Source organism: Otolemur garnettii, unplaced genomic scaffold, assembly GCF_000181295.1.
Source record: "Otolemur garnettii isolate 467f Iridium unplaced genomic scaffold, OtoGar3 scaffold00011, whole genome shotgun sequence".
NCBI lineage: Eukaryota > Metazoa > Chordata > Mammalia > Primates > Galagidae > Otolemur > Otolemur garnettii.
In genome coordinates this window covers 3,192,575-3,204,907 of record NW_003852406.1, presented here as the reverse complement: position 1 = coordinate 3,204,907, position 12,333 = coordinate 3,192,575, and the positions used below count along the sequence as shown (strand labels likewise).

Sequence of the window (12,333 nt, the reverse complement as noted above, 5' to 3'; positions counted from 1 at the left end):
GCCCGGCTATTTTTTGGTTGCAGCCATTATTGTTGTTTGGTGGGCCCGGGCTGGATTTGAACCCGCCACCTTAGGTGTATGTGGCTGGTGCCTTGGCCGCTTGAGCCACAGGCACCGAGCCAGTAACTCAAATTGTTGAGGGTAATGTTATGTAGGACTTTAAAAATGATTACTTTGGCAGGCTTAAACAAATGCTCTGCAAAGGAGTTTAGTTAGGAGTCTAATGCTGTCAGCCAGCGAAGAGATACTATAAGGGTAGTGTGAATTATAATTTGGCAAACAGATAATAACTGAACAGATTTGAGAGTTATTTGGGATATAGAATCAGAGATTTGTGTATGGTTAAGATGTGGGCCTTACATCTGTAGTGTAGTTTTCTGGTCCTTTAAAAATACTTTTTTGTAAAACTCTTATTTCGTAGCTCTAGCCTTCAGTCATATATCAACTTGGCTTAGCTTCCTCCTTGTGGCCCAGTTGTACAGGTTATTAAATATGAAATGCCCAATTTCCTTATATACCAAGTTTGAAATAGTTGATACTTCTAACATTTCATTTTGATACTTCTATTTTTATTGTGAAGGTACATGCTCGTTTTTTCAGATGTACATTTTGGCTTATGACTATCTTTTCAAATTTTTTTGAGAGCAATTTTATGAAACCGTGGATAAGTCAAATATTCATGTCTTTTTCAAATATGAGCTCCATCATGGAAACCAGCTCAAAGTATCAACAAAGTGTTTAGGAAGGGTATGGTTATTAAATACACAGTACGTGGATAGTTTAAGAAGTTCTGTTTTGACAATTTTAATCTTTAAAATGAGCCATATGGGCAGAGACGAAGGTGGATGTTGAACAGGAAGCTGTTGTGGAAGCAAATCCATCTCAACCTACCCATGAATCAGCAGCAGGGTTTGTTGTTACTGTTCCAACAGTACTAGACCATTGGAGACAAACCATCAAGGTAAAGAAGCTGGATAGATAGGTTCCACCTGGATTGAATGAGTGTCAGAAGTGAAATAGTCTTGAAGCTTGCTGGGTTTTGCTGTCACTACGTAAAGGCAAACTGTTTATACACTCTGTTATGTGTGACAAAAAATGGATTCTTTCTGGTTATCACAAGCATTCACTACAGTGGTTGGATAAAGATAAAGTGCTGAAACACAGTCCAAAAGCGAATATTCATTAAACAAAACTAATGGTGTCTGCGTGGTGGTCCAGCACTGGTATTCACTACACCTTCATGAAACCTGGTCAGTCAGTTACAGTGGATGTCTACTGCAACCAATTGGACGAAATGATGAGGATGCTCGCAATTAAGCAGCTAAGACTTGTCCGTGCAGACAGGTCAATTCTCTCTTGAGACAACACTCAACCACATGTTGTACAAACAACGCTGCTCAAACTCCAGAAGCTGGACTTGGAAACTCTGTCATCCACCGTATTCACCAGACCTTGAGCCAACTGACTACCACTTCTTCCAGGCTTTGGATCACTTCTTGCAAGGAAAGATACTCAGTTTGCAACAAGGAAACTTATTGAAGGAAAACGCCTTTCACAATTTCATTGCCACCCTCTTCAGGCTTCTTGGCTGCTGACATAAACAAGCTATCGTTGGCTCAGTGCCTGTGGCTCAGGTGGCTAAGGCGCCAGCCACATACACCTGAGCTGGCAGGTTCAAATCCAACAACCGCCAACAACAATGACGGCTGCAACCAAAAAAATAGCCGGGTGTTGTGGCGGGTGCCTGTGGTCCCAGCTACTTGGGAGGTGGAGGCAGGAGACTTGCTTGAGCCCAGGAGTTGGAGGTTGCTGTGAGCTGTGATGCCAGAGCACTCTACCCAGGGTGACAGTTTGAGGCTCTGTCTCAAAAAACAAAAACAAACAAAAACAAGCTATTGTTAAATTAAGATGACAAAACTGCATGGAGTTTAGGCGCATGGTTTGCTTAATTGGGTATTTCATATTATATCTTGATTAGATATAATAATCTATGATATCTATGACCATCCTTCTTTTTGTATTTAGAGCAGCTTCCGCCAGTTGCTTATAAGGTGGTTTTTCCAAAGGTGTAATCCATCTGGGAGTTGTTAAAAAGTTCCTCTGTTCTCCCTAATAGTGAAGTTTTAATCAGGTCCCTTTTGCACATTGTTTTTTAGTCTGTTTCTAAAATAGGGTATTAAAACTGAATTGGCTTTAAGGGATACTTACTGGGCTTTGTGAGATTGTTTTTCCTTTTTTCTTTTTAATTTCAGGCTCAAATGCAGACATAATACCTTTGAAAAGTTATTTTTCTTTAATAAATGTAGTTTCTATTTTATTGTTTAAATATGCCTGTGTAGAATTTTGAGTCTTTTAGAACATTACAAAGACAGTTTTTTCTGTCTTATGTTATTTTTATGGCATTTTAATTCAAAAGTCATGCTGAACAAAAGAGCACATATCTTCAAAGGTACTGCAGATTATCTAGGCGCTCTGTAAATATTAAACTTGACATTTTTTTCTCTAAAAGATTTAGGAGGTATAGTATTTTTTGTTGTATAGTAGTAAATCAGGGATTTTTGTGTACCCCTTGCTCAAATAGTATAGATTGTTCCTTGATGGGTAATTTTTGATTCCTCACCTCCATTCTACCTTCCTTGACTTTTGAATTCGGTCAGTATTTATGATATTACAGTTATTTTTTGTTTGTTTGTTTTTTGAGACAGAACCTCAAGCTGTCCCCCTGGGCAGAGTGCTCTGGCATCACAGCTCACAGCAACCTCCAACTCCTGGGCTTAAGTGAGTCTCCTGCCTCGTCTCCCAAGTAGCTGGGACCACAGGCACCTGCCACAATGCCTGGCTATTTTTTGGTTGCAGCCATCATTGTTGTTTGGTGGGCCTGGGCTACAGTTATTTTTTATTCAGGGTTTTTTATATTTTGGAATATATATATTTTTAAAATCAACGTTCTTGTTAAAGTTTTTAGAGTAGACTGTGAGACAGGGTCTTGTTTTATTTTTATGTTTCAACATTTTACTCTTAGGTTGTTCTTAGGGCTTGGGGGGGGTACTTTGTCTTTCTACGTAATTGGTTTCCTTTTAATTTTTTCTTAAATACCATACCATAGCACAACTTGAAAAGAAAGCTTTTTAGATGAAAGGCAAGAACTAGTTGTTATTCTAATGATAGTCATTGCATATAATGCAAAGATGAAAGTTTTTGAGTTGTTCCTTGATTGTGTGTGATCTCAGAAATTTCTTACATGATTATGCTTTAAAATATTTACTACCTGTAGTTAGTATTCAACCAGAGTGAACATTTCTTTTTCATATGGATATTTTTTTAAAAATCAAAGCAATACTTAATGTGTTTGAAACCTTACTTTGAAACTATCTAATATATTACTCTTATATACCCTGTATTTTATTTTGTAATTACCTTCCTGAAATTTTTTTAAGTGGTTGGTGATAAAAACTAATTATAGCTTAAGGCAAACAAAAAAAAAAAAAAACGACAGAGCACTCAAAACATGAAGGTTATTTGCATTTTGATTATTCTGGGGAGGGGGTTGCGTGTGATTCTTGATTACCAAGTAACAGAGTTGAAGCCCAGTCCCTTGCCATGAGTACATCTTAAAAAGAAGAATCCTAGTATATATTTTGTTTGTTTGTTTGTTTTTTAAGAGACAGAGTCTCACTTTATTGCCCTCGGTAGAGTGCCATGGTGTCACAGCTCACAGCAACCTCCAATTCCTGGGCTTAGGCAATTCTCCTGCGTAGTTGGGACTATAGGCGCCCACCACAACGCCTGGCTGTTTTTTGCTGCAGTTTGGCTGGGGCTGGTTTTGAACCCACCACCCTCAGTATATGGGGCCAGCGCCCTACCCACTGAGCCATAGGTGCCGCCCTATATCTTGTCTTTTTATAAAGAAGTTCATGTAGTTATGGCTTCTCTGTGTTTTGTAAATCCTGTGATCATCAATATCCATGATGTCCTATTGTGTGTTGGTAGCAACTCCAGTATGTTTCACAGCCACTGTGTATCTGGATGGTGGCTTGGTTTTCAGTAATGAATGGTTTTATTTACTTATGCTTTTTATAAAGTGTGTTGCCTCATTAAAAAAAAGAACAAACATGTCATTTAGAAGACCGGGCATGGTGGCCTACACCTATAATCCTAGTACTTTGGGAGGTCAAGGCACTTTAGGCCAGGAGTTTGAAACTGGCCTGAGTAAGAAGACGACCCCCAAAAGTCTACAAAAAGTAGAAAAATCAGCCAGGTGTGGTGGCATGTGCCTGAATTCCTAGCTTCTTGCTCAAGCAGGAAGATTGCTCAAACCCAGGGGTTTGGGATACATAAGCTGTGGTGATGCTACTACATTCTGGCCCACAAGATGGAGCAAGACCCTGTCTCAAACAAAACAAAACAAAACAAAAACCTAAAAAACACACACTATGTCATTTAGAAATAGTTTTGATGCCATTTCTTTTTTCTGAACTAGTTTTGTTTTTGAGACAGTCTCACTTTGTCTCCCACAGTAGAGAGAGTCCTACGGTGTCATAGCTCACAGCAACCTCAAACTCTTAAGCTCAAGTGATTCTCTTGCCTCAGCCTCCCATGTAGCTGGGACTACAGGCACCCACAACAACGCCTGGCTATTTTCTTTTTAGAGATGAGGTCTAGCTCTGGCTCAGGGGAGTTTCAAACTCATGAACTCAGGCAATCCACCTGCTTCAGCCTCCCAGAATGCTAGGATTACAGGCATGAGCCATCACTGTACCTGGCTAGTTTTTTTTTTTTTTTTTTAAGAGATAGGGTTTCACTCTGTTGCCCTGGCTGGAGTGCAGTGGTATGATCATAGCTCACTGTAACCTTGAATTCCTAGGCTCAGATGATCTTCCTATCTCAACCTCCAGAGTAGCTGGAACTACAGGTGTGCATTACAACACCCAGCTAGTTTTTCAATTTTTTTGTAGAGACAGAATTTTTTTTGCTATGTTGCCCAGGCTGGTATCAAACTCCTGGGCTCAAGCAGTCCTCCCACCTTGGCCTACCCAAGTGCTGGGATTATAGGTATTCCATACCCACATGTTCTCTGACACATACTTACACACAGACACTTTTATTTTGCCAAGTTATCTGAAAGTATACTGAAGACATAATGATGCTTCACCTTTGAATACTTTGGCATGTATATCCCAAGAATATAGACTGCTTTCTATATATCCATAGCTCCATTTTATTTTATAAAACCATCAGTACTACTTTAGTAACATTATGTGACTTATGGTCCATGTTCAGATTTTCCCAGTTGTCCCCAAAATATCCTTTATAGCTATTTGTGTTTCATCCAGGATCTAATCAGAATTCATATTTTATTATTTTGTCTTTTTAGTCTCTTCATTGTTGCTGTCTTGTTCTTTATGACATTGAAATCTTTGTAGGGTCCAAGCTAGTTGTCTGCAGGACCACCCACATTCTGGATTCATTTTATTTTTAAAAGTTAGATTCAGGTCTAACATTTCTAGAAAGAACACCAGTGATACTGTGTAACTTCTCATTACATCATATCAGGAGGCACATTAATATCCCCATCCTGATAATGACCGCTTGGTGAAATGGTATCTGCCAGGTCTTTACAGATTTTCCCCTTTATAAGAGGAATCTTTGCTGTGATACTCTGAGACCACTTGAATATCCTGTTTCCCTAAAACATTTCACCAGTGGCTTTAGCTCTGAATAGTGATCCTTACTCGCAGCAATTATTACAGTGATAACTCTTGTTAATCTGTCATTCCTTTTACATTATTTAGACGTCACTTTCTATGAAGATCTTTTCTTTCTCCCTTTCTTTCCTTTTTTTGTGAGGTATTATAGATTTTTAAAAATTTAGGGCTCGGCGCCTATAGCTCAACCGGTGTTGGGTTCGGGTCCCCAGCCCGGACCCGCCAAACAATAATGACGGCTGCAACCAAGAAATGGCTGGGCGTTGTGGCGGGCGCCTGTGGTCCCGGCTGCTTGGGAGGCGGAGGCAGGGGACTCGCTTGAGCCCAGGAGTTGGAGGTTGCTGTGAGCTGTAATGCCACGGCACTCTGCCCGGGGTGACAGCTTGAGCCTCTGTCTCCAAAAAAAAAAAAAAAATTTAGTATAATTCATTATTATCATTATTCCTTTTGATGCTTTTTCACTGAAATGTAACATATAGAGAGAAAAGTTCATAGGTGATAATTGTACAGTTTGAGGAATTATCACTAAGTTGTCACTTTCGTGTAAACATTGCTTAGTTCATAAATAGAAGGTAGACAGTGTATATTATCTTGTGTGTGATTTACATTACTCACAATAGTGTTTTGTCAGATTCATCCTTTTTTTCCATGTAGTCACTTTAATTGCTGTGGAGTGTTCCGGTATTTGACTCTATCATAGTTATTTTACTATCAGTGAATATCTCTGAGTAAAGCTGTGACAAACATTTCTGTGCACGCCTTTTGAGATCAGCGTTTGGGCATAGGATTACCTGTGAGAAGGGATTTTGGCAGTATTAACTTCTGCTTTCTTTTTTTTTTTTTTTTTGAGACAGAGCCTCAAGCTGTCCCCCTGGGCAGAGTGCCGTGGCATTACAGCTCACAGCAACCTCCAACTCCTGGGCTCAAGCGAGTCTCCTGCCTCCGCCTCCCAAGTAGCTGGGACCACAGGTGCCCGCCACAACACCTGGCTATTTTTTTTTTGGTTGCAGCCATCATTGTTGTTTGGCGGGTCCGGGCTGGGGATTCGAACCCGCCACCTTAGGTGTACGTGGCTGGCGCCTTAGCCGGTTGAGCTATAGGCGCCGAGCCAACTTCTGCTTTCTTTACCCAGGCAAGGCAAGAGGTGCTATTTTTTTTTTCATTTTGCATAGATATTTTATTGTAAATGATTTTTAAATATTACCAAACATTTTGACTGTAATAATGACATATTTATGCATTTTTTTATTTTATAGATAAAATGATATACATATATAGAATTATGAATTTATACATATATGTTGAAAGGTGATGTTTTTAGCTGCCATAATTCCCTCTGAATCTCTCATAAATTATTAAGAGCATATTTTGGGATTTCATTTATGTAGATGTTCAGATGTTGTCCTTTTAATATCACACAGTACCAGATTTGTGTGCTGCTTATTATCAAGGTAACCTTTACTCCCTGTGGGGTAAGGGAAAGTGTTTGGGCTTTTTTATGGGAAGGCACTTTGTGTTTTTAGTTAGTCATAGCGGTATACAGTGAGGTCAAGCTGATGTAACCGCTGCTTGACGTGTTGCCCTGAGTATAAAGGTGCACAGGACCTTTCACCTGTGCAGATTGCAGATGGTGATGTGTAATTTAGCTTCCCAACTACCAGGAGCTAGGGTCCACCTCCCACATAACTTAGTTCACCAGCTGCCCGTGAGCTGTATAAAGTGTGTTGACTTGTCCTCTCTCTGTACCTGAGTTTCTCTCTTGTCTGGCTGAATTAGAACACTGGCATCACAAATGGTGACAAGGATGAGATTGGTCTCAGGCCACTAAGGAGGCACTCAGGGAGGGTGAGATTGAAAGATGACCTCTCATGGGTATCTGCTACTCAGTGCCAAGCCTGTTTTACTCCTGGTAGTCCCACCAGGAGTGGCGCTGTGGCTGGAAAGAACCCTCCGTACCACAGGAAAGTGGGAGAGGCCTTTGAGAAAAAAAGAGTCCATAAGATGGGGGGGCCACAGGCTGGGTATTCCTACAGTTGAGTGAGCAGAGACCAAGACTACTCTGTGAGGCAGCAAGTGTTAGGGACTCCAGGAAGAGCTGGAGACACAGTAGCAACAACAGCAGAAGCTTTACAAGAAACAAAGTAGCTGCTTAAGGTGGAACAGCAGTGTGCTTCACCATAGCAGTGCTAGGTGTTTACCTCAGGAGGGGAGAAAAATGACCTTTCTTTAGGTCACAGCCCTTGGTGACACAATTGGTAAAAATGCAACAACAAAGGACCCTATTAAGATGGGCCATCACATCCTGTAAGTAGTTAAGCAAGGTGGAGTTGAAGAAACAGAAGCCTAAAACCCTTGAGTACCTAGTTGTTATAACTTTAAGATCTAAAAATAAATAGTATTTTCTTAGATGTCTCAGAACAAGTCTCAGGAATAAAGAAATGGTTGTAAAGGTCAAACTATACAGATAAAGTCCCTTAAACTCCCACTGAGCATCAGGTGCCTCTCCCAGGGAAATGTCAAATGTGTCCCCCCCACCCTGCCCCCCACATTCACATGCGGTGAATGTGTTGCAAAACTTGTAACTTCAGACATCAGCGGGAGACTTCTGCCTGTGAATGTAAGTGATCAAGACAGTAGTACATGGACATACCAGGAAACTCACCTCAGTATGGTGGTACAAGGGTCAGGTAAAACAGTGCATGGCTGACAAGCCAAGCAGGGAGATGAGGCAGTGCCTGGCCAGACGGGACAAGGTAATACACGGGCTGGCCAAGGCTGGATGAATGAGCGCAGGGGTAGCTGCCACTGAGAAACTGCTCCAGCTGACGACAGCTCGCGCACTGGACGGCAATGGCATGCCACCCACAGACTGAGACTGTTTGGTTCCGCATAGGGACTAGACAAAATGGTCAACAGACAAAATTAAGGGTTGTATGGCTAGTGGTAGCCAACAAGCCCTCCCCGCTGATAATATACTGACAGCTATGCAGCTGTGCAGTCTGTGAGCGCGGCCAGCAGGGGATGGTAAGGCTGCTACAAAGATGGTGCTCGTGGCCAGTGAATGCAACAGAGACAGCAGTGTCAGAGACTGCATGCCAGTGGCCAGGCAAACAGTACAGTGACTCAGCACACACTGAACAAAGTGTGTAGAGACACCGACCTGCAACAGAAATTTTCTATTGTTAGTTTATAAGACTTAATGTTTAAAGCCTCTTAGATTTCTGTTCTTATACACATATTTAATACATTAAAAACTCAAAAAAGGGCTCGGCGCCTGTGGCTCAAGTGGCTAAGGCGCCAGCTACATACACCTACGGTGGCGGGTTTGAATCTAGCCTGGGCCCGCCAAACAACAATGATGGCTGCAACCAAAAAAAAAATAGCCAGGAGTTGTGGTGGGCATAGCTGTGGTCCCAGCTACTTGGGAAGCAGAGGCAGGAGACTCACTTGAGCCCAGGAGTTGGAGGTTGCTGTGAGCTGTGAGGCCACAGCACTCTACCCAGGGGGACAGCTTGAGGCTGTCTCCAAAAAAAAACTCAAAAAAGATCAGTCTACCGCTATAGAGTTAAAATATGAAGTGTGTTAAACGGTTTCTTCTTGCCTGCCAAAAACTATGGTTACTATGTTAGAAATATCCTTAAAATAAAATACCATCACTCAGCAGAAGACCCAGGTCAGTTTCCCTTCTGCTGAGTTAAAAATTAAAAAAGTAAGTAAAAAAGAAAATGCTATATAAAAAGACAAATATAAAGATATACTTTTAATAAAAAAATTATTTATTTATTTTTATTAGATTATAACTGTGTACATTACCACATTTATGGGGTACCATGTGCTGATTTCATAAACTTTTTTGTCGGCTCGGCACCTGTGGCTCAAGTGACTAAGGCGCTAGCCCCATACACCTAAGGTGGCAAGTTCGAATCCAGCCTGGGCCTGCCAGAACAACAGTGACGGCTGCAACCAAAAGATGGCTGGGCGTTGTGACAGGCGCCTGTGGTCCCAGCTACTTAGGAGGCTGAGGCAGGAGACTCGCTTGGGCCCAGGAGTTGGAGGTTGCTGTGAGCTATGATGCCACCACACTCTACCCAGGGGGATAGCTTAAGACTCTGTCTCAAAAAACAAAAAACCCAAAAAAAACAAAAAAACTTTTTTTGTCTTAAAGTAACTAATGGTTAAAAAAATTTTAAGACAAAAATAAAAAACAATCTGTCAAATTGTTCATAGTACGTTATAAAAATTCTTTAAAAATTAAAAAATGGACTTGGCATCTATAGCTCAGTGGCTAGGGTGCCAGCCACATAACACCAAAGCTGGTAGGTTCAAATTCAGCCTGGGCCTGCCAAACAACAATGATAACTGCAACAAAAAAAATAGCCAGGCCTTGTCGCCGGCACCTGTAGTCCAGCTACTTGGGAGGCTGATGCTATGAGCTGATGCCACAGCACTCTAACCAGGGCAACAGCTTGAGACTGTGTCTCAAAAAAAAAAAAAAAAATTTAAAAAATGGCGTGGTGCCTATAGCCCAGTAGTTAGGGTGCTGGCTGCATGCTCTGGGGCTGGTGGGTTCAAACCCGGTCTGGGCCTGCTAAACAACAACAACAAAATACCTGGGTGTTGTGGCAGGCACCTATAGTCCCAGCTACTGGGGAGACTGAGGTAAGAGAATTGCTTAAGCCCAGGAGTTTGCGATTGCTGTGAGCTATGATGCTTGTCTGCCAAGAGCAACATAATGAGACTCTGTCTCAAAAAATTAAAAAGTGTTTCATATGTAATTACATTAATTATAATAAAAATCTAATTAAACCAATAGTTTAAACTGCTGCTGCTGCCTGAAAAGCCTCAATGACACTATTACCACCAAAAAGTTAAAAACAATAATAAAATCTCTGAAACACATCCTTACTTTAAATAATGCCCTATAAACTAAAATATAGGTATGTCTGTAGTTAATAAATACTAGTCACTGTATCTATCTACCATTACTTGCTCATTATCATATATTATAATTTATATTGCTATTATAATGTTTAAATGCAGTGTTCCACAGTCCTCGCACAGGGAAATTTGTAGAAGAATCAAATGTGCAGATTATGAGACGAAAAACCCCAAAAGAGTGGAGTGTGGGCTAAGGAAAGTGTTGGGGCTTTCTCGCCCATAAGAAGGTGCCTGTGCACCTCGATAGTCATAAAGCGTATGGTGAGGTCATGCTTATGTCACTTCTACTTGGCATGTTACCACTTTTGTTGCCCTGGGTACAATTGTGCACTCCACTTTCCCCTGTGCGGATTGTGGATCACAGATTGTGATGTGTAACGGCTCCCTGGCTGCAAGGAGTTCGGGCAAGTTAGGGTGAGTTAGCTCACCAGCCACCCATGAGCTGAATAAAGCATGTTGTACCTGCCTTCCATGTGTGAGTTTCTCTGCAGTCTGGCTGAATTAGAATACTAGCATTATTCTCACTCCAAAAAGGAATACTATTTATTCTATATATCAATTCATATGTAAATATAAATAGAGTGTAAGTATATTCAAAAAATTTTTTTGAATTGTGGAATTTTATGAAACAGAAGTAACCTTTGTCATGATCTTAGATCTTAAAAATTTTGTACCTCCAAATTTAAATGAAGTGAAGAAAAATTGTTTAATCACTCGTGTGTAGAGATAATTAGAACTTATTATACATTATCAGACTTGTAGTCAACTGTTTATATGGTTATCTACAGCACCACTGGAGACTGAGTTTAAAAACCATGTACAGATTTTCCTGTGTGGGGAAGAAGCAGAGAAGGCCAAAGTAGCAGATAAAGGAAAAATCAATTTCTGTTTGTATTGTTCTGTATATTCACTGATTTTTTTCCTTTTTATTTTTTCCAGTAGTTGCCACGGAAGAAGTAGTCACTGCAGAATCTGTGGATGGTGCAATTCAACAAGTAGTTAGTTCAGGAGGTCAGCAAGTAATCACTATAGTTACAGATGGAATACAGCTTGGAAACTTACATTCCATTCCCACCAGTGGAATAGGTCAGCCCATCATTGTGACCATGCCAGATGGACAACAAGGTTAGTAGTAGACATTTATATAAATTTGTGTTTATTTTTAATTCTCAGGAAATTGTGATGTTTTCTGAAGCGTTTAATTTTGTCTTGTATTATATTTTTGTAACCCTTTGCAATAGACTTAAGTGCCTAATTTTATTTACTTAAGCTAATATTAAAATCAGCTTGCTTTGTCTGAATACACACTAGGTGGAAAGAGAAATTGGCCTCAAAGTATTCTGGCTGAAAAATGAACTTATAGGCTGGGTGCAGTGTCTTGTGCCTGTAGTATCAGCACTACGGGAGTCTGAGACGGGAGGATCACTTGAGACCAGCCTGGGTACCATAGTGAGGCCCCCCATCTCTAAAAAAAAAAAAGTCAGGCACACTGATAACATTTTTCTAATCCCAGCTACTCTGGAGGCTGAGGCAGGAGGATTGTTTGAGCCCAGGAGTGTGAGGTTATACTGAGCTATGACTGAGCTATTGTACTCTATCTCTAAAACAAATCAATATATATTTAATTTCTGTTTGCATTTATAACTGACAGTTTTTCATGTTTTGTCAATTTTTTTTTTTTTTTTTTTTT

The 12,333-nt window shown here is 40.6% G+C and overlaps 1 protein-coding gene across 7 annotated transcripts in view; it reads left to right on the top strand.

The window, feature by feature from the left end:
* Window positions 1–12,333, top strand: part of GABPB1 (GA binding protein transcription factor beta subunit 1) — an 83,605-nt gene that overhangs the window by 59,883 nt on the left and 11,389 nt on the right. For all 7 annotated transcript variants that reach the window (XM_023510067.1, XM_003784348.3, XM_023510066.1 and 4 more), the window contains one exon: window positions 11,583–11,768. In XM_023510067.1, the coding sequence (XP_023365835.1) occupies window positions 11,583–11,768 (186 nt within the window). The remainder of the gene's footprint in view (window positions 1–11,582; window positions 11,769–12,333) is intronic.